General features: G+C 31.1%; 4 protein-coding genes and 1 long non-coding RNA gene across 5 annotated transcripts; 3 read left to right on the top strand and 2 right to left on the bottom strand.

Annotated features, from left to right (window-relative positions):
• Window positions 1-2306: 2306 nt before the first annotated feature.
• LOC101247775 (auxin-induced protein X10A-like) lies at window positions 2307-2660 on the bottom strand. Its single transcript, XM_004249746.1, has one exon. It carries the CDS (start codon window positions 2658-2660, stop codon window positions 2307-2309), a length of 354 nt encoding a protein of 117 aa, XP_004249794.1.
• Window positions 2661-7507: 4847 nt separating this feature from the next.
• LOC101245601 (heavy metal-associated isoprenylated plant protein 3) lies at window positions 7508-9483 on the bottom strand. Its single transcript, XM_004249435.5, has 4 exons — window positions 9298-9483; window positions 9032-9206; window positions 8535-8848; window positions 7508-8389 (listed from the first exon to the last, which is right to left on the bottom strand). The coding sequence occupies exons 1-4, from the start codon at window positions 9304-9306 to the stop codon at window positions 7802-7804; spliced, it is 1086 nt and encodes a 361-aa protein (XP_004249483.1). The 5' UTR covers window positions 9307-9483; the 3' UTR covers window positions 7508-7801.
• A 2801-nt stretch (window positions 9484-12284) lies between these two features.
• LOC101245308 (uncharacterized) lies at window positions 12285-15487 on the top strand. Its single transcript, XM_004249434.5, has 5 exons — window positions 12285-12756; window positions 14068-14168; window positions 14521-14640; window positions 14724-14825; window positions 15136-15487. Exons 1-5 carry the CDS (start codon window positions 12522-12524, stop codon window positions 15304-15306), a joined length of 729 nt encoding a protein of 242 aa, XP_004249482.1. The 5' UTR covers window positions 12285-12521; the 3' UTR covers window positions 15307-15487.
• A 164-nt stretch (window positions 15488-15651) lies between these two features.
• Window positions 15652-17038, top strand: LOC138338996 (uncharacterized). Its single transcript, XR_011211943.1, has 2 exons — window positions 15652-16069; window positions 16520-17038. It is a non-coding gene; the product is annotated as an uncharacterized lncRNA (long non-coding RNA).
• A 1900-nt stretch (window positions 17039-18938) lies between these two features.
• Window positions 18939-21610, top strand: LOC101245012 (S-adenosylmethionine synthase 3-like). Its single transcript, XM_010313952.4, has 2 exons — window positions 18939-19241; window positions 20095-21610. The coding sequence occupies exon 2, from the start codon at window positions 20101-20103 to the stop codon at window positions 21271-21273; it is 1173 nt and encodes a 390-aa protein (XP_010312254.1). The 5' UTR covers window positions 18939-19241; window positions 20095-20100; the 3' UTR covers window positions 21274-21610.
• The last annotated feature ends 125 nt before the right edge of the window (window positions 21611-21735 follow it).

The following is a 21735-nucleotide window of genomic DNA, read 5'->3' as shown; positions in this document are numbered from 1 at the left end:
TATTTTTATTATAGAATATGCACTCTAGTGTGATTCACATGTTTATGAAGTATATAGCATCCTCTTGCTCTCACTCGCCTCTCTTCCTATTACGGATTGTATCTCATAGTAAAAAATATATATATATATATTTAGATGTATCTAATATAAATTATAAAAAAAATAATCGAAACGCGGTACCACAATACTATAGTTGAGCAGTGAGCTGTCTCCCGTATTGTACCTTAGTCCGTACACTAAAATAAATAATTGTAGAAAAGGTCCATGTGTTGTGTTGGGAGTAGAAAACGCTATAATTTTTTTCGTTTTAATTTGTTTGTATTTTATCTGATATATAGCTTTGAGAAAAACAGAAACAAAAATTGAATCTTTTGAAGTAAAAATTTGGAATATGTGTATTAAAATTATTTTTTAACTTTGTGTTCGTAAATATATGAAATGGAAAGTTAACCTACAAAAATGGTCAAAAAAAGAAATATTCTTTTTAAATATTCTAAAAAAGTAAGCAAATAAATTTAAAGGAATAAGGCACACGTACTCCTAGACTATGATCGAAATCTCATAAATACATCTTTAACTAATATAAGGTTCTATTACTCTCATAAACTTATTGACATTATGACAAAGCAAGAGTTCTCTGATAATCTCAAATTAATACTAATATAAAAATAAGTTAGCTCACGATTAATTATAATTTAATAAATTTCTAAAGACATACAGAATCTCAACAAAATTGATAAGTCCATTGTATAATATTGCACGCTTGCAACACATTAGAGGGCCTTCTTCACAAAAGAGAGGAAAAGAACAAAGAAATATTATATATAACTAAACACTCTTCGATTAAAGGCAGAGATTAATATTTGAATATAAATTTAATCGAGTTCAATAAAATTTATTTTGATTATTGAGTTGTGTTGAGAATCACTAAATGTATCGTCAATTAGACATTGAATTTTGAAACTCAAATTACATTAAAATTTAAAGTCAGTAATTTTATAATTCAAATCCATAAACTTTGATGTTTTACTTTTCTGAATGACTCTTCCTTAACTAATGGGCCTCTTTTTCAAAACTAAAGTAATTCATCCCTTATTAAATCAAGGGAAAATTGTATATAACAACAAACTAATAACCTAAAATAAATGGAGTAGATAGGGTTTGATTTAATTATGCTCCATAGCAAACATTTGCAAAAAATTATCAGGCGTCACTCTCCTCCAATCTCTCGCTCGCTTCCTCACTTTTTATATAAACACAAGTGTATAAAAATTGTTCTAATTGTATAAAGCAGAGAGAATTGTATAAATACATATATTTCTGTTCCCCTCTCTCCCTTCTTCCAGATCTTGCTCGCCATTCCCGTCTTTCTCACTTATACAAACAGAAGCGAAATGTATAAATTGTGTTTTTGTTTGTATAAAGCGTGAAAAAATTGTATATACACATGCAATTACATATATACAATAAAAATACTATACAATAATTATACAATAAAAATACTCCCCTGCCCAGTTTCTTTTGTCTTTCTCTCTTTCTCGTTTTATACAATTTTCAAATTGTATCTAATTTCTCTCTTTTTCGTTTTATACAATTCGATTCAATTGTATATTCCTTGTCAAGTCTCTTTTGTCTTTCTCTCTTTCTCATTTTATACAAATTCAAATTGTATATAATCGTTCTATACACTTGTGATAATACAATTTGTTTTATACACTTCGTTTTTATACAGTTCTCTGCCCAAATGTCTTTCTCTTTCTTGTTTTATACATTTCATTTTATACAATTTGCTTCAAATATATATGTATAGCGAATTATACAGTTTCTATGTTTGCTATGGAGCGCAATTATATAAACTTTGCTATAACATACAAATATAAATTTTTTATTTGCTATACGTGAAAGTTGCCCTTAAATCAATTAATGAAAATAATATTATCTTTTTTTGATAATTTTCAAAATTAGGATAAATTTTTTTAAAATATAAAATTAAAATTTATAAATTATATATTATAAACATATTAACGTATTGGATAATTTTTTTTTATTATTAATGTAACTTGTGATGTGTAATTTAGATAAGAGCGCACCCACCCCCTCCCCCACCCCCACCCCCACCCCCAGATCATCATAGTAAATCCTCTTATTAAGTATTCAGGAAAAAACACTTATTTTCTTTCGATCAACAAAATGATAGAGAGAAAAAATGATATAGAAAAAAAATGATAACAATCGTTATAAAAAGCATAATATATAATAAAAAGAACCTTTTAAAGGGGGTTTAAATTAATAAGAGGAAAGATAGATCATTTCTTGTTCTTGTTCTTGTTTTCAAGAATTTTTTCCAAGTCACTATGCCTACAAGGGATAGCAAGAACTCCTCCTTGTTCGAAACCAAACTCTTCCTCAGCTTGCTCTAATAACCTTATAAATCCTGGATCCGCCAAATAGCTCAACTCAACGATGAACCTCCTTTGTTTCCCATCATCAATTGCATGCACCACAAAATGTCCTTCCTTCACATCTTTTGGAAGAGGCAATGAGGCTGTTTCACCCTCCCAATCATCGAATGCAAACTTGAAACTAGATCTTCTTGGTAATTGGAGGATCTTTTTTAGTATCTTCGCGATATGCTTTCGATTTGTTGTACCTATAAACATCCTTAAGAATTGTTATTATTTACTCAAACAATCTTATAATGTGGAAGGAAAATGTTAAGAGCAAAGTTTATACATAGTTTAGGGAGGACAAAGGATTTGGTTTGTGAAAAGCATAGATGAGATGCAATGCATGTGTAATTATAATGTACTGACATATGTTTATGGAACATCACTTCTAGCTAGCTACCTTGTCCTTTTAAGGACAACATGCACCTAGTGTTCTACTTCACCTAGTTTGTTTTCTTCGCGTACATCTCAACTAGCTCCACGAGGTACCTACTACTTCAACTAGCTTGGATGGATGGAGAGAAATCACTCATTGTTTTTATCTAAGCAACGCTTTGATCTTTCAGATACAACCTCGCTACCTCCACGAGATAGGGTTAAGGTGTACAGGCACTCTATCCTTCCAAGACTCCGCTCGTGAAATTACATTTTTGTACCTTTGCTGGTAGATCTGGACGTGAAATCTCATGATTCTCAACTGACTTTATTGATCATTAGGTCACACCTACTACTCTGCTTCATCTAGTTTCTTTACATTACATTAAATAAAGGACATATGGGACCTCTTCGGTTAATGATGTATACGTACACATAACAGAATCAATTCTACAAGTACTTTAGCAAGGGACCTTTGATGTAAAACTACACATAAAAAGCTCAAATGTAGCAAGTGCTTTTAAGTAGCATAAAGCAAGCACAAACACGATCCACAACTATATTTTCATATAGCTAATTTAATGAGGGCAACTTCCCATCTGACTTGTTGAAATAACAAGTGCAAAGTACAGTATACTGATCACTTGTTACAAACTAAAATGACTTCTCTTGTTCAACTACAATCACGAAATATTTCCGCTAAAAGGAAAATCTATTGTCACTACATATCTCTTTTGTTACAGTAAAATATCGATCACATAGTGGATATATAAGGATCACCTCGCTATATATCGACCAGTGAAAGGAAAAAATTGGATCAGCCATCGATAAAGGAATACCAAACTTTACATGTGTGAGGCCTTGTAGGCCGGGACAATCATAGAATCGGAAGGTTATATTATAACATTGATAGAAAGGCTGAAAGGACACGTGAATGAAATTAAACTCATATTTACGAAATCTAACATGACATTTTCATTTACCATACATAACATGAGTTTGTTTTTTTTCGAAACATATATGAAATTTCACTCAAAATTTTGCCCAAAATTACATGGGGAGAAATGATTTTCTAGTCCATTACAAAATTTATTAGTTTTATGTCCTTTTTTATAAGATATTGATATTTTTACGTATATCAGATCTGAAAATGTCATTTTGTTTTATTCAAATTATAAGAGGACAAGAGATCTCATATTCTCAATTTTTTTAATCGAAACACTCGACATGAAATATGTATACAACTGTATATAAGTATTTGTATAAAGTCGGTGTTAAGTTTCTGGATAAACCCAAATTTCATGTATATATAAGGTATTGTATAAAATATGTAAAAATTTAGTGTTGATCTCTAAAAGTTTGATATAGCTACAACAACATAAAAGAAAATAAAAAAAATTCTTTCGTTTCAAATCAAAATCATACTAACAAATTAAAATAACTTTGTTCTTCCTTCGTTTCTGGAATAATAACTAATAATAATGTGCATTATTTTATAGATTTTTAGAAGAAGCCAATAGTCAAGTCATAATCTCCATGGGTCATTACCAGTTACGTATTTAATCTCAAATAAAATAAAATATATATAGTTCCAGATCAATGATAAAAGTAATTAAAGTGGTAACAATTTGTTTGGATAACGTTAATCAACGTGTATAAGTATAGTGACAATATAGTAATATTAATAATTTATGAGAAAAATATAATTTAATTTATAAAATATCATTGTTGAACGGAATTCATGTATAAAGAGTATGACAATATAGTAATATCAATAATTTATGAGAAAACATAATTTTACTCATAAAATGCTATTGTTGAACGTGATTTATGTATTAAAGAGTAAGAGTAATATAGTAATACCGATAATTTATAAGAAAAAACATAAATTTATAGTAATACAACAATTTATGAGAAAAACATAATTTTACTCATAATATTTTTTTTGCAAGCATCTTATATTAAAGCACGCTGTATTTAAAAATATAAAAATATTTTTTAATAATAATTAATTAATGTTAGTAGCTTAATTATCACTAAATTTATTTTTAATGACAATCAAAACTTTTTTAAAATGTCTCTTATCTAAAGCCTATGGCGACATTTCATATTAATTAATGTTGATGGAGGTTTTATCATGCTTTGTTAATATGTATATATTTATTACCACTAAAAGCTATTTTTATTACTCAGCGCACATCATCTGTAATTTCACGATATTTAATCCCCTCTTTGTGTTTGATAATTTTTTTCCCATTATTGCTACACATCATGGTCGAATAACTAAATAATTTTAGTATTTTTATTAGAGTTAACAAACTATAAATTCATTTTTTACCTCACAAATGCACCTAATTAATTATCGTACGTGTTGAATTTTGAAACAATTGACAGATATACCTGCACCTCAAATTTCACTTTCATAACAATTTTGGCCGGTTTGGTAGTGACCCATGAAAGAGATATACACAAATCGTTTGTATATGTATATCGAAATTATGGTAGAACGGGATGTACTCCTAATTTTTAATTCTTAATCAGGCGTTTCAATTTAGAGTATATTTACTAGGAAGCATTTGATTGCATTTTAATATGGACATCAGACATTGGATGAAAAATAAAAATATATACTTACGCTATCAAATTGTCAAAATATATAGTATATATTTATAGGTAAAAAAAAATTTATTATAAATTTTGAAAATAAAGTATGTTACATGTCATAACATGTGAATTAAGGTGAGATATAATATAAATTTCTTATACCAACGAAGAGTATATATGAATTATGAATGATTAATAGCAATGTGTCTTTTTCTAACCATCAGTAAAATATTTTTTAATTTTGTGATATTAAATATGACACGTGATAAGTTGAAATTAAAAAGTTATAAAATATTATTTTTATAAATTAAAATAAAAGATACTACACTATATGAAATGATTTTACTTATACACAAATCACAATTGAAAGAAATTTTACACTCCCATACTTTTCCTTATTTTTAGGTAATTAATTTATGTCAATACCCGATTGAGTGGTAATTATAATAGTTTTCTAATCTTTTGTTCTTTTATATTCTTTTAATTATAAATTTTTACTTTTACATTTAAAAGATTTCTTATTGAAAATTGCAGGAAGAGAAAAATTGTTGGACTCTTGAAGAAAAAGCATAGGAAATACGTGCAGCCAGAAATGGTGAATCTTTGAAGCTAAGTTAAATGAATGACTCGTGTGTTAAAATGAACATGCAATTATATTGATTTGGAAAAAAAAATATGTTGATTTGCAGTGATAAATATCTCGATTTTGAATTTTGAATATAAAATATTTTGTTGAGAACGTTATTTTTAAATGAGCTTTATAATTATATGTATTCACTTTGTTAAAAAATAATATCGTATATGTATGTATATTTAATCAGTTTTAAAAATTATATATGCATATATTAACTTTTGATTCTACTAACACAAGTGTGATCCTTGACCCAACCGTAAAAAGATTATAATTTTTCCAGCTTGCTCGAGTTTAAATCCCTATTCTCACACTACTTTGTAAAAATCCTACATCTGTCACCAATACTTTAATATAAACTTTCAACGTCAAATGAAAAATAGAAAATGCAAATACTTACCATCCAATATTCTCACCATAAATTAGCTGACATTTTTGATACATTTGATACCATCGAATGTAAAAGTTAGAAAAGTGTTTTTTTATATTTTTAAAATATTACTGAATTAAATTTAGTTATTATTTTTGAAGCGAAATGAGTATTATTATAAAAAATATTTTTATTTGTTATGGTTTATTTTTCATAGTCAAACGATAAAAATTTTAACTAAAATTTTGTGATTATTTTTTATTATATTAATGTGCAAAAAATTTCAATTCATAATACTTTTTATATAAATTTTTTATTTAAAATATTAAATTAATATAATTTATAACTTTAAAAATTAATCAAATTAAATCGTAATGTTACTGTGTCATTTGTCATTTCCACATGCCAAAGTGGCTGGACATGTGTCCATGGCTTAGCCTAGATTTGAAACGTGTCACATTTATGGGGTAGTCATAAGACACGTGGCATGTCTTAGTTGAGAGGAGATATCTTCGTTTTACGCAATTCTCTCTCAACTTAGTAAATAGATGAAAATTTCCATAAGGAGATTCAGAATCTGAAAGAAGTAACGAAACACACTAATTAATTAAAAAGGGTTCAATATAATATATATATATATATATATATAATATTATTCTCGTCGAAGGGCGATCAAATGAACCCCTAGAAGCATGGTGGCTCGCCTCCACTCTCATTCCATTTTATGTGAAATAGTTTGTGTTATTATTTTTTAGACAAATCAAAACAAAAATAAATTATATAAATCGTGCGAGTAAATCTGATGTAACATTGCTTTCTTTATGATTAGAGGTTTTGGACATGGAAAAAATAATTTTGAATAAAAAGTTAATCGAGTTTTAAAATAAATATAAAATTCAGAATATTTTTTTTAAAAAAAGAATAGATCAGTATACTGTTTCACGTTAATTTTGATACCTGAAGAAGTTAAAACTGAACTATTTTGGATAGTGATGTTCCAATTTAAAACATAATTTACCCAACTTACCGACTTAAATATCATGTCATTTTATTTTATATTTTAGAAAGAAGAAAGTGAACTATTAATCCAAAACCATCACTAATTTAAGAAGCCTTAAAACAAGAAAACAAAAACTAATATATGCGTGACCCCAATCATACCCTTAATGGACGTGATTTGAAATCACTAATTTTTTGTCACTACGACACAAATAAACGAATGAATGTAATTGCCACAAAGTAAAAGAAAACATGAAACTGAAAAATTGAAATCAAATTAAACCTCAAAAACTATGATATCGTATACACTATACGAACTGTTGTATTCTTCATTTAAGCTTAAACTGATCTTCCCTTCAACAAGGTGTTGTATGTTCACATGACGGAGCAAGCATTAGGATTTTCATCGCTGAAATATTGAGGTGCAGAGTATGGTGGTGGTACATACCCAGAATGACCATAACCATAGCTACAACCATGATCATGATCACGCGGTGCAGTAAAGTGTCGTGGCGACACATATCCAGTTCTAAATCCATAACCATGATCATGAAATGCAGTTATGTATGGTGGTGGGGGCATATATCCAACACTGAGACCGTAGTAACCGTGGTGATCCTGTATTGTTGCGCCATAGTTTTGATTCCAGTGATTTTGATTGCACATATTTGGATTAATGTAACCACCATGGTGACATTCTTTTTTGCTGTTCATCACCTCTGTCTTTTGCTCTTTTGGCTCTGTACTTCTACTTGCAACTGTAGAACACGATGCGCTGTGTTTCTTTTTCCCATCGCGAACCATTTCTCTGTTCTTCTTGTTATCATACCGGCTGCATGATTCATTACCTTTCTTTTGTCGAACAACAGAAACATTACGTTTCAATTTCTTTATAAGAAATCGCTTTAATTTTTGTACAGGTCCGTTACAATGCTGTTGAATTACCTCATTGTTACATTGAACCTGAACAACCACCAACATCAAAATTATTGTGTAAACTTTGAAATTATTCGAATTTAACTCAAAAGATATCACATAAATTGGAACGGAAAATTAAATTTTCCAGAACATGAATATGAACAGTACATTAGAGAAGTAAGTAAATTACCTTATTGGGTTTTTTATCTACTCCTTTCTTCTCCTCTGCTGCCTTGTTCTCAACTTTTTCATCGGATTTTTTCTTCTCCTCTACTGCCTCGTTCTCAACCTTCGCATTGGATTTTTTCTTCTCCTCTACTGCCTTTTTCTCAACCTTCTCATCGGATTTTTTCTCGCCGGCGGCAACCTTTTTGGGCTGAGCAGAGAGGAGCGCCACCTTCTTCTTAGTCTTACTTTCCACTTTCTCCCGGAGCCATAACGGATCCACATTCCCTTTCACAGTCAATTTTCCAGTACTGGCATCCGCCTTCACGTCTTCCACACCTTCAAAAAAAAAATTAATATAAATTCAAAAAACAATAATATAATTAAAAAACGACCTAGATTTTACCCCAATCTAAATCGAAAATAGAAATATTGTTTCCGATAGACCGCTAATTTCAAAGTATAAACTGAAGATCTCGAGTTAACTAATTTTATTAAAGCACATAATGATGTTTATTTTACCTTCAAAGTGGCGAACGGAACGTCTAACTTTTTGAGCACAACCTTCACAATGCAAATCTAGCTTCAACAGAATAGTTGCAATACCGCCGCTGTTGTCGTCGGCGTTTTTCCCACCGCCGGCCGACTTTTTCCCGGCTTCATTCTTCTTCTTCTCAACTTTGATTTTTTCCTTTTCCTGAAACCCAAAAAATTAAACAAAATTAAAACAGGGGAAGTGAATTAAAGAAGAATTAGAGGTTTTAGAAGAAAGAAATAATGAAAATTACCTCACCCATTTGAAGAATTAGAGGATGAATTATGAGAATCTTAGAGTTATGGTTATTTGAAAGAAATTATTATTATTAATTAAGGAGAGAAATAAAAAAACAGAAGTAGAACTGGAGAAAATATAGAAAATGGGGAGACACGGTTTTCTATTTTTTTTTTTTTAGGACAAATATTTATTTTGATTTAATAGGAAACTACTCCTCTTAACACACTATAGGAAAAATGAAAAAGACGCGTAAATAAAATATTATTACAATTATACAAGTAAAATTTATGTAATTTTCCTAAATAGGATTATTTAATTACGTTTTTTAAATATTAACCTTTGTTTTTTTTAAGGAAAATGTGCAAAAATAGCTCAGCCGTAGTACACAAGAAAAAATGAAAATTACCCTTTTTTTTCACAAGGTTTTTCTTAATGTGGTATTATTTTTAATATAATTTTCTTTCTATTTATTTTGTTTAAATGGTTCACATGTTTGGGGGTCATAACTTTTGTATAAACTATTTTCACAATTAAATTAATATTTCAATAAAGTTAGTGAGTTTCGATACGTGAACAGAAAAATCCACACACTAATATATTAGACTACCCCTTCAAATTATACATTACAATTGAATTTGTAGATTTAATTTTTCTTAACAAAAAAAACTTCTTCTATCTCTATTTATTTATTTATCTATTTTGACAAATCAGAATGATAAACTTTTTTCTGTTGTATTCTTATTTAAACTTCTTTAAAAAATTTAAATTTTAATTCTCATGTTTTTTAAAATCATAATTAATAAAAGTAAAATTATAATTTTTCTATACGAATTATTATTATTTTAATATACGTGTTATTTCTAAAATAGATAACTAAATAAGAATGTAAAATTATATTTTTATTCGCCTTACGTATCTTATTTGTTCACCTCTTTAATTTAACATATGGAAATATATTTTGTGACTTTGACACATGAAAATACACGCCAAGAAATATTAAAATTTACACACGCAAACCAATTAATGATGCTTAAGAATATACAATTGAACCCAACATGAACCTAATTAACGGCTACTTTATATCGTCCATAATTATTTATCACGTTAAGGTTATGCATATCCCTCAAGAAATATATAATATAATGTATAATTTGATTAATATAACTCTATCAAAAATATTAAAAGTCTATCTAATTTTTCGATTGAACTACATAATCATTAAAGGCAAATTTAAAAAAAAGTAACTAATTGTTTTTTGATTATTTAAATTGACAATTAATTTTGAACATTTATTTTTATATACCTGCCAAACAATTGTGAACAAAAGGAATAATAAAAATGTAAGGATATATATATATATATATATATATTCAAAACAAAGTCAGAAAATCTCGATAAAAGGAAATAGTTCGGATAGTAAATAGTTTTGGGATAATTAAGGGAGAGATCCTACGGAAGGATTAAAAAAATAAATAAAGAATTTTAGTTATTTAGTTAATTGACTATCTGATATTTTGATTTATTGATAAAAAAATTGATATTGGGATTTTTCAATTTATAATTCCGTCATTTTATATAAATGGGTCCTCCGTAAAGGAATTTATAATAGTTGTTGTAGAATATTTATGAGTTAGCATTTAGCAATATATTCCCCTACCACCCATTAGGAAAAAAAGTTTTGTTTCATTTAATGGAATAATTAAGAAAGAAGATTGAGAGAAACTTCATCGAAGGCGTTTGAATTTGATCTTTTGTATATACGATGGAATTAAGATTTTTAGTTTATAAATCGTAATCGTAACCTCTTTTTATATTTGATTTCAAATAAATCATTAATATATATTAAATGTATTTTTATAAATCACAACTATACATACTTTTATTATATTCATGATTTCAATTTTAGTTTTTTAAACTTTGTAATTATCTTAAGATTTCATTCAATATTTAAGCAAACTCATAAGTTTCAAAACTTGGCTCTGTCTGTGACTAAAGGTAACTAGGTGAGATTGTTTGTCATTGACATTCTGAGATTTTATTTCTAGAGCTTCAACTTGTTTGCTCCCTTAGTAATTCGAATTCGTTATCTTGGTATCGAAGGCAGAGGATGCTTACATATTTGGAGCAATCCCCTCTTGTCTCCTCATCGAGATATAAATATGCCAGATAATAGTAAAAAATTACTTACTTAACTAGTTTTTTAAAAAAAATTCTCATTTGATGTTTAGTATCCGCGTTGAAGTCCCAGTAAATTGAATTTATTGTGGAAAGTCTCATATTAAGGAGAAAAAGCTCTACATGATAAAGATGACCTTATACCCGAAGAAACTCGAACTCGAGATTTTTTAGTAGTTGGATCTTGACTAGTTTTTGTTCTTGTAGTGTCAAGCTAATGATTGGGCCTGGACCACATACTCAACTGGATGCTCAAATGGGCCGGTTGGTTATATAAAGCCTTTGGGAGTTTAACTCACCTAATGTTATCTTGCAATATAAATAGCATAAGAAATTAAATAACTACAATATAGTTCGAATAAGAAATAACTATAAGAAAAAATGTAGACTTCTGAAAAATAGCTTGTTTTCATTTAATTTTTATTGTATAAAAGTTTCAATAATTGAAACAAAGTAAATTATAAACCTTTTCTATTGTTAGACAACATTCTTACAAATTTGTCAATTCTTTAATGAAGCCCAAAATTAATAAAATCCAAACACAATTCATTTATTTTTTTTAGAATCAAATAGTTTAAGATTGATTCGAAATTTACGCATGAAAACTTTAATTTTTTTGAAATAAAATTTATTATATATTTATAAACTACTTAAAAAGTACTATAAGTCACAATAATAGATGATTCAAAATGTTTAAAAGATTTATAAAAAAATTACGATTTCAAAGATAAACTTATTTAAATTTCAAAATTCAAAAAGTGTCACGTAAAATGGAACGAAGGAAATACGTGTTATATTGAGGACATAATAAAAATATATTTTTTCATGGTAAAAAGCAATAGGACCAACCGTTTCAGACCCGGTTCACTCTCCTAATTAACCACCGCCAAAACGTAATTAAACCGCCTTCTTGTCGACGTGTCATCCTCAATTCCTGTGGCGTCAATTTTTTTATCTGTTCCTTTTCTTCTATTTTCCCCTTTTTTTTTGCTTTACTTTTCTCAGATTCCGATCGTTTATCCCTTTCACATTCCATCAAAAATTCGCCTCTCGCCGGAAAAAATGCCGGAGATCGCCGCCGTCTGTTTATCCGCCGTCTCTTCTATTCCTCTCCTAAAAGACCCTCCCTGTTCCTCAGGTTCATCATTTTCATCTTTCCGTAAGTTGACTCTTTTTCCGAGTCAATCGCCGATCCGTTCCGTCAAGTTCGTTGCGAAGGCGTCCGGCTCCGGCGGTTTTCTTGGAGATGATGCATTCGGACCCTATCCTTGGGAATCTTCTGACTCCGGTGATCCTTGTATGTTCGTCAATCTCTAGATAGTTTTTAGTTTAATATTCAAAAGCCTAAAAGTACTCTCTTTTTTTTTTTTTTCCTTTTGCTCCTTTGAGATTTTAAGCTATGCGATTCATATTACTTGGTATTTATTTGTTTAAAAGGCGAATTAGGCTTTACAACTAGAGGATTTGTAGATGTAAACTAAACTATACAACAGTAAAAATATTGGTACATTTTTGGTCCTCTCCTAAAATTTTGCCTATTCCTTGTCAGTTGATGTTAGATTCCTTAGGCATTCTTCAAGGGTGTTCTACCTCAAAATTATGAGCGATAATTTGGTTTTAGGTTCAATTATCTTCTACGAGAGCATAGTTCATTTAGAAGTTGTGTTAGTACTTTATGTAGATGTTTTATACAGTTCTGTAATGTGGATTTGTTACAAACACCCTTTTTTGGAGGAGAGCGTAGTTTGAAATGCTTCAAGAATGAATCTCAGAAAACCTTTTACCTGCAATGCAATGCGTGTTAAGTTGTGCAAGGAATTTGTTGAACATTTTAATCAGATTTCATAATCAGAAAATCCTAATACAGTTCGAGTTACGTATACTGTGGCTGATGTTGTTATTTGCATCTTGTCAAGACTTTTTAGGGGCACCATCTTACACAGTGATAACCTAAGTTTTGGTAATGGAATCCCAATTGTAAAAGAATTAAATTATTTTGTCAGGTTAGAAATGCTTAGCTAATTGTAGGAGAGAATGGAGCTTAGTAAATTTGTAGCGCCTCTAAACTTGATGCTTAGCATATATAAGAAGCCTCTAGAATGCGTCAAATTGGAGCTTACCCGTCTGACCTCCTCGAGGATTGGATACTTTTTTATTTATTATAGACTTCTTTTGATTCTGTGTGAGATGAAAGAGAGCAGGTGAGGCATTTCTTTTACGATCGTTTGGGACAGAAATGTTTCAAGTGTATCTTGTCACATTGGTCCAGTGACTCCAACTCTGTCAGGAAACATCAACCAGTTCATTGGTTTATGTGCAAGAATCTTGTTCTATGCTCTGAAAAGATGTAAATCCCCTCGTATATGATGCATACTTCTGACGCCAAAAGTCCCCTCGCATTGACTCAAATGAAAGGTTAATTATTGGTTTGATATTTTATAGCGTTTATTTCTTTTATGCTTTTCTTCCTCCCCATTTTTTTTATAGATATAATTCATCATTTAATCAAGATATGTCTTCATTTATGGTCTCTTTGCTGTCATAGTCAATTAATTTTTTTGTTTGAATTTAATTATTTTATTTTTGAAGTTTTCCCTGCTATTTGCAGCTGTGCAGTGGGTACAGGAGGAGAAAATCACACTGTTCACTGCTGATGGACTCGTTCAACTTGGGGGAAACATGGTTAAGCGACGAATGTCTTCGTCTGATGTATGCTTATTTCCCTCCATTAGTTCTGTGCATTTTTTTTTCTCACCATTCTGAGTGAGAAGGCATAATGGAATTTCATACCTTTATTTTCTTGTGGCGAATATAGTTCATTCATTGAATCTATAAACACTGTTAGGTGTGTTAGTTTATTCTACTCTGGAAGATACACAATATACTTGTAAGAACTGAATAAGTCAACAGTTTATAGAAGCTTATGAGACACGTTGCATAATATCTTCTTGGCACTCTCTTTGCTTCCCTCTTTCCATACTTCATCTGCTCTGTTTAATAAAGAATTGTTTTTGCCATTGATTATGCACATCTTTTCTGATTGTTTTACTTTGAAATGCAGAAGAAGCAGGGAAAAAAATTGGAAGTGTCGCCAAGACTTCAACGATTTCGCGAGAGCAGTTACATGGATCCAAACCAAAGCCTCTGTTTGGGTGCTCTCTTTGACATTGCAGCAACTAATGTAAAGCTTCTGCTACTTGTCAATTTCTAATGTCCAATGTTTATGTTCATCTTAATGGGAATTGGAATTGATGACTCTTACAGGGCCTTGACATGGGCAGGAAACTATGCATAATTGGTTTTTGCCGTTCTATAGAGATGTTGAGCGACGTTGTAGAAGACACTGTTCTTGAGCATGGTGGAGAGGTATATCTTCTTATATCACCTCTCTCTCTTTTTGGTTCTGATCCTTCCATGTACCAATTTGATTGGTGTTGCATGAGAAGCCCGAGCTTCCTTTGCACACTTACTTTATGTTTTCACTGCATTTCTGATCATCTCCTACATCATATATGCTCGTAGGTCAACTTAGTTAGGCCTCAAATATCATTAGTTCTGAGTGTGGGTTGTAACTAAATCTGTTTTTCACTGGTCTCTTCTTTGGTAATTCAGTATGAAATCTCATATCAGGTATCTTCACTTATTGAATGGTTTGACAAATCTTTTCATGCCACAGATTGTTTCTGCGGAGAAAGCCAGCAAAGGCGATATGCAGGAAAAGCTAACTATGACAGTTGCAGTACCGCTACTATGGGGGGTTCCTCCTGCATCCGAAAGGATCCACCTTGCAGTTCGAAATGGTGGAGGCATTGTAGATAAAGTTTTCTGGCGATGGGACTTCCTGTAGATAAATATCTAAGCTCCATACCTTTTGTTTGTGAATTTGTAAATATTATTGTCATTCTTCTGTACAAAATTGGAATATGTAACTTAATCTGTGTACACTAGTCGTTTATTAGTCCATCCATCATTCTGAATTGTAAAGTAACAAATTACCTGTCAATAAAAATTTATGACATGTTCATCAATTGTGTGAGCCAGTTTATATATTTCTATTGTATACACAAAATATAGCAGTCCTACACCGCTCTAAAGTTAACTTTGATTGATTGATGATATAATATTTAATCTTTCATGGACACACTACTTCTAATAAAATATAATTATTTCCCCTATATCATTTTTTATGTGAGATCTACTTTCTTCTATTTCCTATTTTTCATGTTGTTGACTTCTTAATTCCAATGAAATGAAGGTTCCTACATAGATTTCTGCAAGGCAGAGCTAAAACCAGGCACTAGTGAATGGGATTCAACAAAATCTCAATTTTTTAAAGCCTTGCAAGAGTATGGTTGCTTTGAAGCAATATATGATGAACTTCGACATGAAACTTGAGAAGCCATGTTTGATAATTCAAAAGAAATCTTTGAATTTCCATGGGAGATCAAAATGAAAAACTTGTCAAAGAAATCAACCTTTAATGGTGGCTACATAGGGAAGCTTCCAACACTACCATTGTATGAGAGTGTATGCATTGATGACTTGCTTCAACCTGGAAGTGTTGAAACTTTTGCTGATATATTCTGGCCCAAGGGAAATCATGAGTTTTGGTATGTTACTTCTTCCAACATTTTGTATTTGTCAATTTTATTTTCTTTGGTAACTCTTTAGGTGTGATAAAAGTGATTGAATTATCGATGTTGAGCTTCAAAACTCAAATTGAAATTTTAATTTTGCTATCATCACAAATAAGAAAAAGAAAAGAAGTTGAAGTTTTGAGCATAACAAAAATATCCTGATCAATTTAAATGATATTTCATTCCATTAAGTAGCACTAATTGGTGAATATCTAAAACAAATTACAAAATTTTCATATGACATATAACTTAAAACAAAAAGGAAACTTGTGCATGAATATTTTGTGTTCACATAGCCTAAGAAATGATAGGAAAAAAAAATTCATTATATTATCAATATATATAACTTAGTTTCTATATAAAAAGGAAAAAATTTAAAATTGGAAGCCAAAACAAACATATTAAATATGCAGATTTATGTAGGCATGGACAAATGGTCGATTACATTCTCCTCTAGGTAACGATGGCCGGAGAAAATGATAGGTTCTCCATTCAGTTATTTGCAGATCCAAAAACAGATTGCACCATAAAGGCCCCAAAAGAACTCGTGGATGAAGAACACCCTTTACTCTTCGAGCCATATGACATTCTTGGATATTTTGAGTTTTTTGGTACAGAAGCTGGCCCCAATGTTCTCAAGGCTTATTGTGGTGTATGAATTATTGTACTTCTTGAAACTTCAGTCTGTTAAGGTCTATCGAAAACAGTCTTTCTACCTCAGCGATACTGGAATAAAGTCTGCATATATATACATGGGGTATTGTAATTGTTGTTGTAATGCTTTACCTTCTTCATCTCACTTGAACTCTCTTTTGCTTGTACTCGCTCAGTTTCATATTATTTTATCTCTGTTGATCCTAGTACGATACATCTCTTTATTAGAGGTGTATTTCATCAATTTAATTTTATTAATGCAAATAAAATATTCTCGATTTGCTAAAATGGACAGGTAAAATGAAATGGAAAGAGTACTATCTAAAAACTTGTAAAAATTGAGCAAAGAAATGAGTCAATTGACAAGAGCACAAGATACACCAGTCTACATTATTTTAAAATGTACACACTTTAAATCTTTTCAAATGCAAATTTCAAAGATTCATTTTTTTTTAGAAAAAAAAAAAAAACAACTCCATGCCTTAAAAGCATGATTAGCTGGATAATACATATCTTTTATGCGTAGGTGATTTTTTTTTTCCATATAATAAAAACATTGACTAATACTAAAAAAATCCACACACATCATATACACTTTATACATACAAGTTAAAACAAATAGTCAACAACTACATAGTTGGTGAGAAGAAAAAGAAAATGAAGTAGCACAACTCACCAAGAAATTTGTCAAAAATGAATTGACATCTAACAACCATTTCATTTCAAGGTGGATTGAAAAAGCTCAATTTACTAATAATTCAATGACTTTTTAACAATATGTACAATTCTTGATGCACTAGGTACAAGATTTACAATGCTTCAAGACAAAAAAAACATTTCATACTCTCACCAACTTCACCAAATAATAGAAGTATAGTTGCACTATCATGATTGGTAAGTGGTCATATAAAATTTAAAGGGGTAGGAAATTTGGTGGGATAGACATACGAAAACCGCATCGGTGTTCGATAAAATTTGAATTCATATTAAAAAAATTTTACATTAAGGAAACACTTCCTAATGAAACTAACATCAGATTTAAAATTTCTAATTAAAAATAAAGAACACTTTCGGTCCAACTTATGTATTTGACACGCTGATCAACTAAAGTAATATGTTATTTCGAGAATTTTGAAGAAAATAATTTTTTATAACTATTAAAATTCAATGAGTTCTTTTTTTTTGGGGGGGGGGGGTTCGTTGAAATAGTGGGTCATGCTACTAGTTTTATCATGCCATGAGAAAACAATTTTGAAGAAATGATAAAATTTTATATAAATGAGAGGAACCTATTGATAAAATTCATGTTACAATGATTTAAAATTTAAATACATGGACGGTTAGTTTTATTTCTCTATTTAGTTAATCTTAATATTAATAAAAATAACCTTTTAATTACACATTAATAATCAAACAATTTAGCATTTAAGAATTCGTTAACTTTGTGAAGATTCATTAGCATAGGGGGTCAAAAGTGCACATCAATTAATTAAAAGTAAAATATACTTTATTAATAACCTCAAGGATCAAAATTAAAATTTATTGATGTTTAAGTGACTAAAATTGTTACAGCAATAACATATCACTGTAATTCTTCAAGTAGATTTTGAAGAGAATAGTATATATGCAGATCTTATTTTGAGAGATAAAATGTGCTAATTCTTTGAAGATTGTCAAAAATACACATTATCTAATTAAAAATTACATATATTTAATCCCCAAAAACTTCAACAATCATAATTAAAATGAATCGAACTATCGTAAGTGATATGTAGATATCCTCCGTCATACTTTTGAGACATTGGTGCATCTGCCGTCTAAAAATTAGAGCATATATGCCCTTCACTCTAACGGAAGATTAGATAAGGATACATAAAGCAATCTTATCTATCGATTCGATGTCAGGTCGGTGAATAAGATTATGATACGTGTGTGTTTGTTAGTATAAAGAGTATATATATTTTAGTTTTTGGACAATAGGGGTACTTATGTCTCAAAACTAAAACGAAAAATATTTGTATACCATTTAAGATAATTCTAAAAGATATTTATCCTTTTTTCCTAATTAAAATTAATTAAAATTTAAGAAACTAAAATCACTACAACGATATATCAATATAATTCAACCACTAAAATTTTAAAGAGGATAATATAGATACATATATAGATCTTCCGAACAAGTAAAAACATTACAAAACCGATCGAAACGAAAACTTATCAAAAATAAAGTAAAATCCCCCCCCCCCCCCCAGATGTCCCCACTTGTGTTTGGTGAAGCCAAATATTGGTTGGTTAAAAAAAAATAAAAAAAACTATTGTTGGAAAGTGAGAAGAAATAGAGCGAGTCATTCGTTAGCCCCCACTTTTTCTCCTACATTTCAGCTTCTATAAATACTCCCCTTGAATCTTTTCATTAAACACACATCATTTCTCTGTTCTCTCAAATTCTTCTTCCTTTCTACAGATCTAGAGCTTTCTTTTCCATTCTCAGGTTCGTTTTCGTCATAAAGTTATGCTTAATTTACTGTTGTATGCTTTGATTTTGCTTCATTAGATTATAGATCTGATATATTTATGCATGTTTTGTTTGATTCGCTTCAAAATTATGTTATGATATATCATATTGATGTTATATATGTGGTGTTTTTATCCGCTTTGAGGTTCGACTAATCTGGATTCGCATGCTCGAACTTGAGACGTTTGGTTAATTACGATGTTACTGATTTAGCTCAATGTAGTATATCTAGATCTCGTTAATAAACTAGGAATTTTTGTTAATTTTCATGTCATTGAGTAAGATTAACTCTAATTGTCATATTGTATTGTTGTAGTATATGGAGATTACGTAGATCTCATTGCTAAGCTGGTTGCCCTGTACATGGTGACAAATAGGTTGCTTTTGGCCCATGGATTTGGTTGTTTGGGAGTCTAATGATGGAAAAGGATGATTTAGTGGTGAAATATTGTGGTGTTGTGTGTTTTAAATGAAATTAAATCAATTTTTTTGGGATCGTGAGAACGTAGACCGAGTGAAGAAAGTAGTCTTTGAAATATTTAAGGGGGGAGAAAACGGGGCAATTTTTGAGTATACGTGGCGTCTTTAGTTTATGCAATGAGATTGTGCGGACCAAATGTTGAAGCATTGTGTAATTTAAGAGAGAATTGTGTGTGATGTATCCATTATCTTCTTTTTTTCGCCAATGTTAACACTAGAACTCTTTGAATTCAACGAAATGTCTTAATATGATGGAACGTTATGGCTTGATATGCTTATGAGCGACTTACCATATTTTCTCGTGAATATTTGAGAAAGAAGCGATGACATATTTTATTGATCTTTTCAGCTAGATATGGAGACTTTCTTGTTCACCTCAGAGTCAGTTAACGAAGGACATCCCGACAAGCTTTGTGACCAGGTTTCAGATGCCATTCTTGATGCTTGCCTAGAACAAGACCCAGAGAGCAAGGTTGCATGTGAAACCTGCACAAAGACAAACATGGTCATGGTCTTTGGAGAGATCACAACCAAGGCCAAGGTGGACTATGAGAAGATAGTACGTGACACCTGCAGAGGCATTGGCTTCACTTCACCTGATGTTGGTCTTGATGCTGACCACTGCAAAGTCCTTGTCAACATTGAGCAGCAGAGCCCTGATATTGCCCAGGGAGTCCATGGTCATCTTACCAAGAAACCAGAAGACATTGGAGCTGGTGACCAAGGTCACATGTTTGGCTATGCCACCGATGAAACACCTGAACTCATGCCACTTACTCATGTTTTGGCTACAAAGCTTGGTGCCAAGCTTACTGAAGTGAGGAAGAACAAGACTTGCCCATGGCTCAGACCTGATGGCAAGACACAAGTTACAGTCGAGTACAAGAACGACAATGGTGCCATGGTCCCTATTAGAGTTCACACCGTTCTCATCTCAACTCAACATGATGAAACCGTCACAAATGATCAGATTGCCAAGGAGTTGAAAGAGCATGTGATCAAGCCCGTGATCCCAGCTCAGTACCTTGATGACAAGACCATCTTCCACCTCAACCCATCAGGTCGTTTTGTGATTGGTGGTCCACATGGTGACGCTGGACTCACTGGCAGGAAAATCATCATCGACACTTATGGAGGTTGGGGCGCTCACGGTGGAGGTGCCTTCTCAGGAAAAGACCCTACCAAGGTGGACAGGAGTGGTGCTTACATTGTGAGGCAGGCAGCAAAGAGTGTGGTCGCTGCAGGACTTGCTCGCCGCTGCATTGTCCAGGTTTCTTATGCTATTGGTGTCGCAGAACCACTCTCTGTGTTTGTTGACACGTACAAAACCGGAACCATTCCAGACAAGGATATTTTGGTTCTGATCAAGGAGAACTTCGACTTCAGGCCTGGAATGATGTCCATTAACCTCGACTTGAAGAGAGGAGGCAACTTCAGGTACCAGAAGACTGCTGCTTATGGTCACTTCGGCCGTGATGACGCTGACTTCACCTGGGAGACTGTTAAGGCCCTCAAGCCTAAAGCTTGAGTGCAAGTTCCCACTCACAACTTTGCGTACCAATATTCTTGTGCCTATTATTCTTATTGCGGACCAAATAAAGAAGCTTCATTGATTGAGTAAATTGATATCCTATTTTTACATTTAAGGCGCTATCGAGTGGAGGGAGACCAAAGCAAGTGTCTACATACTTTCATGGATTCTAAGAGCTCCAAGCAATTGATACTGTTGATTTTTCTTTTTTTTTTTTTTGCAGTACTTAATTTCAATGTAACCTGCGTTGTTCATTTCTGATATCCCCTCATACGAACAAGTTCTTTTGTCTTTGTGTTCATTTATCTAATGGGAAATGCAGCATGTTGTTGAACTATTGGTCCTGTTCTTGTTTTTTCCTATACACAGTTTTAAATGTTTTACTCTTTATATATTTCCTTTTTCCCATACTACACTCTATCATGAGATGTTTAGTGTGATTGCGTGACATTATTTTCC

Source organism: Solanum lycopersicum, chromosome 10 (genome assembly GCF_036512215.1).
Source record: "Solanum lycopersicum chromosome 10, SLM_r2.1".
NCBI classification, from domain to species: domain Eukaryota; kingdom Viridiplantae; phylum Streptophyta; class Magnoliopsida; order Solanales; family Solanaceae; genus Solanum; species Solanum lycopersicum.
This window is presented reverse-complemented; position numbering and strand designations above follow the sequence as displayed.

Bases quoted from the DNA above. Each gene is read 5' to 3' on its own strand.
- LOC101247775 (XM_004249746.1), bottom strand. From the start codon at position 2,660: ATGTTTATAGGTACAACAAATCGAAAGCATATCGCGAAGATACTAAAA.
- LOC101245601 (XM_004249435.5), bottom strand. The intron at 8,849-9,031 runs GTAAAATAAACA...TTTTTTTTGAAG, and splicing joins TTCCGTTCGCCACTTTGAAG to GTGTGGAAGACGTGAAGGCG. The intron at 8,390-8,534 runs GTAATTTACTTA...GTGGTTGTTCAG, and splicing joins TAGATAAAAAACCCAATAAG to GTTCAATGTAACAATGAGGT.
- LOC101245308 (XM_004249434.5), top strand. From the start codon at position 12,522: ATGCCGGAGATCGCCGCCGTCTGTTTATCCGCCGTCTCTTCTATTCCT. The intron at 12,757-14,067 runs GTATGTTCGTCA...TGCTATTTGCAG, and splicing joins TTCTGACTCCGGTGATCCTT to CTGTGCAGTGGGTACAGGAG. The intron at 14,826-15,135 runs GTATATCTTCTT...TTCATGCCACAG, and splicing joins TTCTTGAGCATGGTGGAGAG to ATTGTTTCTGCGGAGAAAGC.
- LOC101245012 (XM_010313952.4), top strand. From the start codon at position 20,101: ATGGAGACTTTCTTGTTCACCTCAGAGTCAGTTAACGAAGGACATCCC.